The sequence below is a fragment of the Mobula hypostoma genome, chromosome X1, assembly GCF_963921235.1.
Source record: "Mobula hypostoma chromosome X1, sMobHyp1.1, whole genome shotgun sequence".
Taxonomy (NCBI): Eukaryota; Metazoa; Chordata; class Chondrichthyes; order Myliobatiformes; family Myliobatidae; genus Mobula; species Mobula hypostoma.
The window spans coordinates 64,866,060-64,878,478 of record NC_086128.1 but is presented as its reverse complement, the minus strand read 5'-3'; the positions used below and the strand labels follow the sequence as shown (position 1 = coordinate 64,878,478).

The following is a 12,419-nucleotide window of genomic DNA, read 5'->3' as shown; positions in this document are numbered from 1 at the left end:
CGCATCCTGCGTTCAAATCGTTCCTCAGAATTTAGGCCCTGTGGAGTCTTGCCCCAAGGCCAGCGAGGAGGGTCAGGCAGCAGGGCTGGCGTACAGTCACCTGTATTCCCCCTCCGAAAAACTGCGGCGGGGGTGTGGGGCGGGGGAGAAGTGGAAAGTGGGACGCGATTTCAGCGGTCTCACCTGAGACATACTCTGTTCCGTTAAAGGCGTGTCGTCAACCTGAAAAGGACGTTAAAATCTCGGTCAGAGAGCACTTTTCATACCGGCAACGCAGATCAAAGTGTTGCAGAGTGAGGTGAGGTGCAGGCTCGGAAGTGAACGTCCGAGAGCTGAGGAGAGGGCTGGTGCTTGCCCATTGCGGGAAGACTTGGGAGAATGAGGGGATATTTCACTGAAACCTATTGAATACTGAATGGGTTAGATAGAGTGGGTGTGGAGAGGATGTTTCCTGTAGTGGGGGCAGTCTAGGATTAGAGGGCACAGATAGAGTGGATGTGGAGAAGATGTTTCCTATGGTAAGGGAGTCTAGGACTAGAGGGCACAGATAGAGTGGATGTGGAGAGGATGTTTCCTATGGTGGGGGAGTCTAGGACCAGAGGACACAGATAGAGTGGATGTGGAGAGGATGTTTCCTATAGTGGGGGAGTCTAGGACCAGAGGACACAGATAGAGTGGATGTGGAGAGGATGTTTCCTATAGTGGGGGAGTCTAGGACCAGAGGACACAGATAGAGTGGATGTGGAGAGGATACTTCCTATAGTGCGGGAGTTTAGGACCAGAGGGCACAACCTCAGAATACAAGGATGTCTATCCAGAACAGAGATGAGGAGGAATTTCTTTCGCCAGAGGGAGGTGAATCTGTGGAATTCGTTGCCACAGATGGCTGTGGAGGCTGAGTCACTGGGTACATTTAAAACGAAGGTTGATAGGTTCATGATTAGTAAGGGTGTCAAAGTTTACGGGGAAAACTCTGCAGGTCAGGCAAATTCTATGGAGAAGAATAAAGAGTTGATTTTATTTATTTATATATGTTTTGAATCTGCTTCTTCATTGGTTGGTTGATTTATTAAGGTGCAGCGTTCAGCAATGCCCCGATTTAAACCGAGACTAAACACAGGCCAATCTACAACGACCAATTAACCAACTAACCCATACCTCTTCGGAGTGTTGGGGGGGGGGGAACACAGCACCCGGAGGAAACTCACGCGGTCACGGGGGAGAAGGTACGAACTTGTGACAGGCAGAGGCGGGAATCGAACCCGGGTCGCCCGTGACCGTAAAGCGCGGTGCTTGGTGCGACAGCTCATATCACGCACCAGGGCTCGACAAGCCGAACGGAAAGAGCCCTGGTTGAAGGCCAGTGATCTGGTGCGGGAGATAACACGAAGCATTGACTCGGGCTTCCCCCTCCGCGAAAGCTGACTGCCCGGCCGATTGATTCCAACCACCTTCGGCCTCCCCGACAGGACGCCTGAATCTGGCGCCCGTGGGATTGCAGCTTCCCGCCCAGTGCTGACCAGGCACTGGCCCGCGTGCCACCCCTGTACCTGTGTACCCTGCCGCTAGTTCAGAAGTCGGCTGTCAGAGCTACTGCCGCTCGTTAAGTAGTCAAAGAGCACGAAGCCGTAGGCCGGTTCAGACACCGCCTGACACAGGGACAGGGCGGAAAGAGAGAGCGAGAGAGACGGAGATAGACACACAGAGGAGGGGAGAGAGAGGAAGAAAAGAAGAAAGAGAAGATACAGTCAGTACCAAGTGATCAGCAAAGGCTCGAAACGTACGTTCCAGCGTGTCTACTTACCCTGAAGTTCACTTTCTGAATGACCTGTTGGGGATCGCTCTCCAAGATGACCCTAGCGAGAGAAAGGCGATTAAACCAGAGACGCAGATAGCGTCAACAGGTGAAAATCCAGCTCACACTGGATTTCAGTGACCCCTCTCCCCCATCGCCCCGTGCCACTGACTGTGTCCCCACTGACGTTAATCCAGCTCCCTCACACCGTCCCTCAGTGACCCCTCTCCCCCATCGCCCCGTGTCACTGACTGTATCCCCACTGTCGTTAATCCAGCTCCCTCACACCGTCCCTCAGTGACCCCTCTCCCCCATCGCCCCGTGTCACTGACTGTGTCCCCACTGACGTTAATCCAGCTCCCTCACACCGTCCCTCAGTGACCCCTCTCCCCCATCGCCCCGTGTCACTGACTGTATCCCCACTGTCGTTAATCCAGCTCCCTCACACCGTCCCTCAGTGACCCCTCTCCCGCAGCGTCCTGTGTCACTGACTGTATCCCCACTGACGTTAATCCCTCTCCCTCACACCATCCCTCAATGACCCCTCTCCCCCAGCGTCCTGTGTCACTGACTGTATCCCCACTGATGTTAATCCCTCTCCCTCACACCGTCCCTCAGTGACCCCTCTCCCCCACGTCCTGTGTCACTGACTGTATCCCCACTGACGTTAATCCCTCTCCCTCACACCGTCCCTCAGTGACCCCTCTCCCCCACGTCCTGTGTCACTGACTGTATCCCCACTGACATTAATCCAGCTCCCTCACACCGTCCCTCAGTGACCCCTCTCCCTCAGTGTCCTGTGTCACTGACTGTATCCCCACTGACGTTAATCCAGCTCCCTCACACCGTCCCTCAGTGACCCCTCTCCCCCCACGTCCTGTGTCACTGACTGTATCCCCACCGACGTTATTCCAACTCCCTCACACCGTCCCTCAGTGACCCCTCTCCCCCCACGTCCTGTGTCACTGACTGTATCCCCACCGACGTTATTCCAACTCCCTCACACCGTCCCTCAGTGACCCCTCTCCCCCCACGTCCTGTGTCACTGACTGTATCCCCACTGACGTTAATCCAGCTCCCTCACACCGTCCCTCAGTGACCCCTCTCCTCTGTCACTGACTGTATCCCCACTGACGTTAATCCAGCTCCCTCACACCGTCCCTCAGTGACTCCTCTCCCCCAGCGTCCTGTGTCACTGACTGTATCCCCACCGACGTTATTCCAACTCCCTCACACCGTCCCTCAGTGACCCCTCTCCCCCAGCGTCCTGTGTCACTGACTGTATCCCCACTGACGTTAATCCAGCTCCCTCACACCGTCCCTCAGTGACCCCTCTCCTCTGTCACTGACTGTATCCCCACTGATGTTAATCCCTCTCCCTCACACCGTCCCTCAGTGACCCCTCTCCCCACGTCCTGTGTCACTGACTGTATCCCCACTGACGTTAATCCCTCTCCCTCACACCGTCCCTCAGTGACCCCTCTCCCCCAGCGTCCTGTGTCACTGACTGTGTCCCCACTGACGTTAATCCAGCTCCCTCACACCATCCCTCAGTGACCCCTCTCCTCTGTCACTGACTGTATCCCCACTGATGTTAATCCCTCTCCCTCACACCGTCCCTCAGTGACCCCTCTCCCCCATCGTCCCGTGTCACTGACTGTATCCCCACTGACGTTAATCCAGCTCCCTCACTCCGTCCCTCAGTGACCCCTCTCCCCCAGCGTCCTGTGTCACTGACTGTGTCCCCACTGACGTTAATCCAGCTCCCTCACACCTTCCCTCAGTGACCCCTCTCCCCCATCGTCCTCTGTCACTGACTGTATCCCCACTGATGTTAATCCAGCTCCCTCACACCGTCCCTCAGTGACCCCTCTCCTCTGTCACTGACTGTATCCCCACTGATGTTAATCCAGCTCCCTCACACCGTCCCTCAGTGACCCCTTTCCCCCATCGCCCCGTGTCACTGACTGTATCCCCACTGACGTTAATCCAGCTCCCTCACACCTTCCCTCAGTGACCCCTCTCCCCCATCGTCCTGTGTCACTGACTGTATCCCCACTGACGTTAATCCAGCTCCCTCTGAACGTCCCTCAGTGACCCCTCTCCCCCAGCGTCCTGTGTCACTGACTGTATACCCACCGACGTTATTCCAACTCCCTCACACCGTCCCTCAGTGACCCCTCTCCCCCCACGTCCTGTGTCACTGACTGTATCCCCACTGACGTTAATCCAGCTCCCTCACACCGTCCCTCAGTGACCCCTTTCCCCCATCGCCCCGTGTCACTGACTGTGTCCCCACCGACGTTAATCCAGCTCCCTCACACCGTCCCTCAGTGACCCCTTTCCCCCATCGCCCCGTGTCACTGACTGTGTCCCCACTGACGTTAATCCAGCTCTCTCACACCGTCCCTCAGTGACCCCTCTCCCCCAGGACCCTGTGTCACTGACTGTATCCCCACTGACGTTAATCCAGCTCCCTCACACCATCCCTCAGTGACCCCTCTCTCCCATTGCCCCGTGTTACTGACTGTATCCCCACTGACGTTAATCCAGCTCCCTCACGCCGTCCCTCAGTGACCCCTCTCCCCCATCGTCCTGTGTCACTGACTGTATCCCCACTGACGTTAATCCAGCTCCCTCACACCGTCCCTCAGTGACCCCTCTCCCCCAGCGTCCTGTGTCACTGACTGTATCCCCACTGACGTTAATCCAGCTCCCTCACACCATCCCTCAGTGACCCCTCTCTCCCATTGCCCCGTGTTACTGACTGTATCCCCACTGACGTTAATCCAACTCTCTCACGCCGTCCCTCAGTGACCCCTCTCTCCCATTGCCCCGTGTTACTGACTGTATCCCCACTGACGTTAATCCAGCTCTCTCACACCGTCCCTCAGTGACCCCTCTCCCCCAGGACCCTGTGTCACTGACTGTATCCCCACTGACGTTAATCCAGCTCCCTCACACCATCCCTCAGTGACCCCTCTCTCCCATTGCCCCGTGTTACTGACTGTATCCCCACTGACGTTAATCCAGCTCCCTCACGCCGTCCCTCAGTGACCCCTCTCCCCCATCGTCCTGTGTCACTGACTGTATCCCCACTGACGTTAATCCAGCTCCCTCACACCGTCCCTCAGTGACCCCTCTCCCCCAGCGTCCTGTGTTACTGACTGTATCCCCACTGACGTTAATCCAGCTCCCTCACACCAACCCTCAGTGACCCCTCTCTCCCATTGCCCCGTGTTACTGACTGTATCCCCACTGACGTTAATCCAACTCCCTCACGCCGTCCCTCAGTGACCCCTCTCTCCCATTGCCCCGTGTCACTGACTGTATCCCCACTGACGTTAATCCAGCTCCCTCACACCGTCCCTCAGTGACTCCTGTTCCCCAGTGTTTGATCAGATTTAATGTGCCTCCTCTGATATCATACCTGCTACCTCAAAATGTCACCATTCCCCCGTGAAGGAGATTTTCCCTCAATATCCTCTGGTTATAAGAAAAGGCGACATAGGAGCAGAATTAGGCCATTCAGCCCATTGACTCAGCTCTGGCATTCCATCGTGGCTGATTTACTGTCCCTCCTTGCCCCGTTCTCCTGCCTTCTACCCATAACCTTAAACACCCTAATGAACAGCGAGTCAACATGCGCTTTAAATGACTCGGCCTACACAGCCGTCTATGGCGATAAATTCCACGGATTCACCCCCCTCTGGTCAAAGAAATTCTTCCTCAGCTCTGTTTTATGGGGTCGTCCCTCTATTCAGAGGCTGTGCCCTCTGCCCATAGACTCCCCCACTATAGGAACCATCCTCCCCACATCCACTCTATCTGTGCCCTCTGGTCCTAGACTCCCCCACCACAGGAAACATCCTCTCCACATCCACTCGATCTGCACCCTCTGGTCCTAGACTCCCCCACTATAGGAAACATCCTCTCCACATCCACTCTATCTGTGTCCTCTGGTCCTAGACTCCCCCACTATAGGAAACATCCTCTCCACATCCACTCTATCTGTGACCTCTGGTCCTAGACTCCCCAGTATAGGAACCATCCTCCCCACATCCACTCTATCTGTGCCCTCTGGTCCTAGACTCCCCCACGATAGGAAACATCCTCTCCACATCCACTCTATCTGTGTCCTCTGGTCCTAGACTCTCCCATTATAGGAAACATCCTCTCCACATCCACTCTATCTATGCCCTCTGGTCCTAGACTCCCTTACTATAGGAAACATCCTCTCCACATCCACTCTATCTGTGCCCTCTAGTCCTAGACTCCCCCACTATAGGAAACATCCTCCCCACATCCACTCTATCTGTGTCCTCTGGTCCTATTCTCCCCCACTATAGGAACCATCCTCCCCACATCCACTCTATCTGTGCCCTCTGGTCCTAGACTCCCCCACTATAGGAAACATCCTCTCCACATCCACTCTATCTGTGCCCTCTGGTCCTAGATTCCCCCCACTATAGGAAACATCCTCTCCACATCCACTCTATCTGTGCCCTCTGGTCCTAGTCTCCCCACTATAGGAAACATCCTCCCCACATCCACTCTATCTGTGCCCTCTGGTCCTAGACTCCCCCACTATAGGAAACATCCTCTCCACATCCACTCTATCTGTGTCCTCTGGTCCTAGACTCCCCCACTATAGGAAACATCCTCTCCACATCCACTCTATCTGTGTCCTCTGGTCCTAGACTCCCCCACTATAGGAAACATCCTCTCCACATCCACTCTATCTGTGTCCTCTGGTCCTAGACTGCCCCACTATAGGAAACATCCTCTCCACATCCACTCTATCTGTGCCCTCTGGTCCTACACTCCCCCACTATAGGAAACATCCTCCCCACATCCACTCTATCTGTGTCCTCTGGTCCTAGACTCCCCCACTATAGGAACCATCCTCCCCACAACCACTCTATCTGTGCCCTCTGGTCCTAGTCTCCCCACTATAGGAAACATCCTCCCCACATCCACTCTATCTGTGCCCTCTGGTCCTAGACTCCCCCACTATAGGAAACATCCTCTCCACATCCACTCTATCTGTGTCCTCTGGTCCTAGACTCCCTCACTATAGGAAACATCCTCTCCACATCCACTCTATCTGTGTCCTCTGGTCCTAGACTCCCTCACTATAGGAAACATCCTCTCCACATCCACTCTACCTGTATCCTCTGGTCCTAGACTCCCTCACTATAGGAAACATCCTCTCCACATCCACTCTATCTGTGTCCTCTGGTCCTAGACTCCCCCACTATAGGAAACATCCTCTCCACATCCACTCTGTCTGTGTCCTCTGGTCCTAGACTCCCCCACTATAGGAAACATCCTCTCCACATCCACTCTATCTGTGCCCTCTGGTCCTAGACTCCCCCACTATAGGAAACATCCTCCCCACATCCACTCTATCTGTGTCCTCTGGTCCTAGACTGCCCCACTATAGGAAACATCCTCTCCACATCTACTCTATCTGTGTCCTCTGGTCCTAGACTCCCCCACTATAGGAAACATCCTCTCCACATCTACTCTATCTGTGCCCTTTGGTCCTAGACTCCCCCACCATAGGAAACATCCTCTCCACACCCACTCTATCTGTGTCCTCTGGTCCCAGACTCCCCCACTATAGGAACCATCCTCCCCACATCCACTCTATCTGTGTCCTCTGGTCCTAGACTCCCCCACTGTAGGAAACATCCTCTCCACATCCACTCTATCTGTGTCCTCTGGTCCTATTCTCCCCCACTATAGGAAACATCCTCCCCACATCCACTCTAGCTGTGTCCTCTGGTCCTAGACTCCCCCACTATAGGAACCATCCTCCCCACAACCACTCTATCTGTGCCCTCTGGTCCTAGTCTCCCCACTATAGGAAACATCCTCCCCACATCCACTCTATCTGTGCCCTCTGGTCCTAGACTCCCCCACTATAGGAAACATCCTCTCCACATCCACTCTATCTGTGTCCTCTGGTCCTAGACTCCCTCACTATAGGAAACATCCTCTCCACATCCACTCTATCTGTGTCCTCTGGTCCTAGACTCCCTCACTATAGGAAACATCCTCTCCACATCCACTCTATCTGTGTCCTCTGGTCCTAGACTCCCCCACTATAGGAAACATCCTCTCCACATCCACTCTGTCTGTGTCCTCTGGTCCTAGACTCCCACACTATAGGAAACATCCTCTCCACATCCACTCTATCTGTGCCCTCTGGTCCTAGACTCCCCCACTATAGGAAACATCCTCCCCACATCCACTCTATCTGTGTCCTCTGGTCCTAGACTGCCCCACTATAGGAAACATCCTCTCCACATCCACTCTATCTGTGTCCTCTGGTCCTAGACTCCCCCACTATAGGAACCATCCTCCCCACATCCACTCTATCTGTGTCCTCTGGTCCTAGACTCCCCCCACTATAGGAAACATCCTCTCCACATCCACTCTATCTGTGCCCTTTGGTCCTAGACTCCCCCACCATAGGAAACATCCTCTCCACACCCACTCTATCTGTGTCCTCTGGTCCCAGACTCCCCCACTATAGGAACCATCCTCCCCACATCCACTCTATCTGTGTCATCTGGTCCTAGACACCCCCACTGTAGGAAACATCCTCTCCACATCCACTCTATCTGTGTCCTCTGGTCCTATTCTCCCCCACTATAGGAAACATCCTCCCCACATCCACTCTATCTGTGTCCTCTGGTCCTAGACTCCCCCACTATAGGAACCATCCTCCCCACATCCACTCTATCTGTGCCCTCTGGTCCTAGACTCCCCCACTATAGGAAACATCCTCTCCACATCCACTCTATCTGTGTCCTCTGGTCCTAGACTCCCCCACTATAGGAAACATCCTCTCCACATCCACTCTATCTGTGCCCTCTGGTCCTAGACTCCCCCACCATAGGAAACATCCTCTCCACACCCACTCTATCTGTGTCCTCTGGTCCTAGACTCCCCCACTATAGGAACCATCCTCCCCACATCCACACTATCTGTGTCCTCTGGTCCTAGACTCCCCCACTATAGGAAACATCCTCTCCACATCCACTCTATCTGTGTCCTCTGGTCCTATTCTCCCCCACTATAGGAAACATCCTCCCAACATCCACTCTATCTGTGTCCTCTGGTCCTAGACTCCCCCACTATAGGAACCATCCTCCCCACATCCACTCTATCTGTGCCCTCTGGTCCTAGACTCCCCCACTATAGGAAACATCCTCTCCACATCCACTCTATCTGTGCCCTCTGGTCCTAGACTCCCCCACCATAGGAAACATCCTCTCCACACCCACTCTACCTGTGTCCTCTGGTCCCAGACTCCCCCAGTATAGGAAACATCCTCTCCACATCCACTCTATCTGTGTCCTCTGGTCCTAGACTCCCCCAGTATAGGAAACATCCTCTCCACATCCACTCTATCTGTGCTATCTGGTCCTTGACTCCCCCTACTATAGGAAACATCCTCTCCACATCCACTCTATCTGTGTCCTCTGGTCCTAGATTCCCCCACTATAGGAAACATCCTCTCCACATCCACTCTATCTGTGTCCTCTGGTCCTAGATTCCCCCACCATAGGAAACATCCTCTCCACATCCACTCTATCTGTGTCCTCTGGTCCTCGACTCCCCCACTATAGGAAACATCCTCTCCACATCCACTCTATCTGTGTCCTCTGGTCCTAGACTCCCCAACTACAGGAAACATCCTCTCCACATCCACTCTATCTGTGTCCTCTGGTCCTAGACTCCCCCCACTATAGGAAACATCCTCTCCACATCCACTCTATCTGTGCCCTCTGGTCCTAGACTCCCCCCACTATAGGAAACATCCTCTCCACATCCACTCTGTCTGCGTCCTCTGGTCCTAGACTCCCCAACTACAGGAAACATCCTCTCCACATCCACTCTATCTGTGTCCTCTGGTCCTAGACTCCCCCACTATAGGAAACATCCTCTCCACATCCACTCTATCTGTGCCCTCTGGTCCTAGACTCCCCCACCATAGGAAACATCCTCTCCACACCCACTCTATCTGTGTCCTCTGGTCCCAGACTCCCCCAGTATAGGAACCATCCTCCCCACAACCACTCTATCTGTGCCCTCTGGTCCTAGACTCCCCCACTATAGGAAACATCCTCCCCACATCCACTCTATCTGTGCCCTCTGGTCCTAGACTCCCCCACTATAGGAAACATCCTCTCCACATCCACTCTATCTGTGTCCTCTGGTCCTAGACTCCCCCACTATAGGAAACATCCTCTCCACATCCACTCTATCTGTGTCCTCTGGTCCTAGACTCCCCCACTATAGGAAACATCCTCTCCACATCCACTCTATCTGTGTCCTCTGGTCCTAGACTCCCCCACTATAGGAAACATCCTCTCCACATCCACTCTATCTGTGTCCTCTGGTCCTAGACTCCCCCACTATAGGAAACATCCTCTCCACATCCACTCTATCTGTGTCCTCTGGTCCTAGACTCCCCCACTATAGGAAACATCCTCTCCACATCCACTCTATCTGTGCCCTCTGGTCCTAGACTCCCCCACTATAGGAAACATCCTCTCCACATCCACTCTATCTGTGTCCTCTGGTCCTAGACTCCCCCACTATAGGAAACATCCTCCCCACATCCACTCTATCTGTGTCCTCTGGTCCTAGACTCCCCCACTATAGGAAACATCCTCTCCACATCCACTCTATCTGTGTCCTCTGGTCCTAGACTCCCCCACTATAGGAAACATCCTCTCCACATCCACTCTATCTGTGTCCTCTGGTCCTAGACTCCCCCACTATAGGAAACATCCTCTCCACATCCACTCTATCTGTGTCCTCTGGTCCTAGACTCCCCCACTATAGGAAACATCCTCTCCACATCCACTCTATCTGTGCCCTCTGGTCCTAGACTCCCCCACTATAGGAAACATCCTCTCCACATCCACTCTATCTGTGTCCTCTGGTCCTAGACTCCCCCACTATAGGAAACATCCTCTCCACATCCACTCTATCTGTGTCCTCTGGTCCTAGACTCCCCCACTATAGGAAACATCCTCTCCACATCCACTCTATCTGTGCCCTCTGGTCCTAGACTCCCCCACTATAGGAAACATCCTCTCCACATCCACTCTATCTGTGTCCTCTGGTCCTAGACTCCCCCACTATAGGAAACATCCTCTCCACATCCACTCTATCTGTGTCCTCTGGTCCTAGACTCCCCCACCATAGGAAACATCCTCTCCACATCCACTCTATCTGTGTCCTCTGGTCCTAGACTCCCCCACTATAGGAAACATCCTCTCCACATCCACTCTATCTGTGTCCTCTGGTCCTAGACTCCCCCACTATAGGAAACATCCTCTCCACATCCACTCTATCTGTGCCCTCTGGTCCTAGACTCCCCCCACTATAGGAAACATCCTCTCCACATCCACTCTATCTGTGTCCTCTGGTCCTAGACTCCCCCACTATAGGAAACATCCTCTCCACATCCACTCTATCTGTGTCCTCTGGTCCTAGACTCCCTCCACTATAGGAAACATCCTCTCCACATCCACTCTATCTGTGCCCTCTGGTCCTAGACTCCCCCACCATAGGAAACATCCTCTCCACACCCACTCTATCTGTGTCCTCTGGTCCCAGACTCCCCCAGTATAGGAACCATCCTCCCCACAACCACTCTATCTGTGCCCTCTGGTCCTAGTCTCCCCACTATAGGAAACATCCTCCCCACATCCACTCTATCTGTGCCCTCTGGTCCTAGACTCCCCCACTATAGGAAACATCCTCTCCACATCCACTCTATCTGTGTCCTCTGGTCCTAGACTCCCTCACTATAGGAAACATCCTCTCCACATCCACTCTATCTGTGTCCTCTGGTCCTAGACTCCCTCACTATAGGAAACATCCTCTCCACATCCACTCTATCTGTGTCCTCTGGTCCTAGACTCCCCCACTATAGGAAACATCCTCTCCACATCCACTCTATCTGTGTCCTCTGGTCCTAGACTGCCCCCACTATAGGAAACATCCTCTCCACATCCACTCTATCTGTGTCCTCTGGTCCTAGACTCCCCCACTATAGGAAACATCCTCTCCACATCCACTCTATCTGTGCCCTTTGGTCCTAGACTCCCCCACCATAGGAAACATCCTCTCCACACCCACTCTATCTGTGTCCTCTGGTCCCAGACTCCCCCACTATAGGAACCATCCTCCCCACATCCACTCTATCTGTGTCCTCTGGTCCTAGACTCCCCCACTGTAGGAAACATCCTCTCCACATCCACTCTATCTGTGTCCTCTGGTCCTAGACTCCCCCACTATAGGAAACATCCTCTCCACATCCACTCTATCTGTGTCCTCTGGTCCTAGACTCCCTCACTATAGGAAACATCCTCTCCACATCCACTCTATCTGTGTCCTCTGGTCCTAGACTCCCTCACTATAGGAAACATCCTCTCCACATCCACTCTATCTGTGTCCTCTGGTCCTAGACTCCCCCACTATAGGAAACATCCTCTCCACATCCACTCTGTCTGTGTCCTCTGGTCCTAGACTCCCCCACTATAGGAAACATCCTCTCCACATCCACTCTATCTGTGCCCTCTGGTCCTAGACT

The 12,419-nt window shown here is 53.8% G+C and overlaps 1 protein-coding gene across 3 annotated transcripts in view; it reads right to left on the bottom strand.

The window, feature by feature from the left end:
- Positions 1–12,419, bottom strand: part of LOC134340539 (coatomer subunit zeta-1-like) — a 106,131-nt gene that overhangs the window by 10,761 nt on the left and 82,951 nt on the right. For 2 of the 3 annotated variants that reach the window (XM_063037900.1, XM_063037898.1), the window contains exons 7-8: positions 1,805–1,856; positions 184–222 (exon numbers count right to left, since the gene is read on the bottom strand). In XM_063037900.1, coding sequence (XP_062893970.1) covers positions 184–222; positions 1,805–1,856 — 91 coding nt within the window. Of the gene's footprint in view, positions 1–183; positions 223–1,550; positions 1,650–1,804; positions 1,857–12,419 lie in introns of all 3 variants that reach the window. The other variant, XR_010016578.1, reaches the window with a different exon arrangement.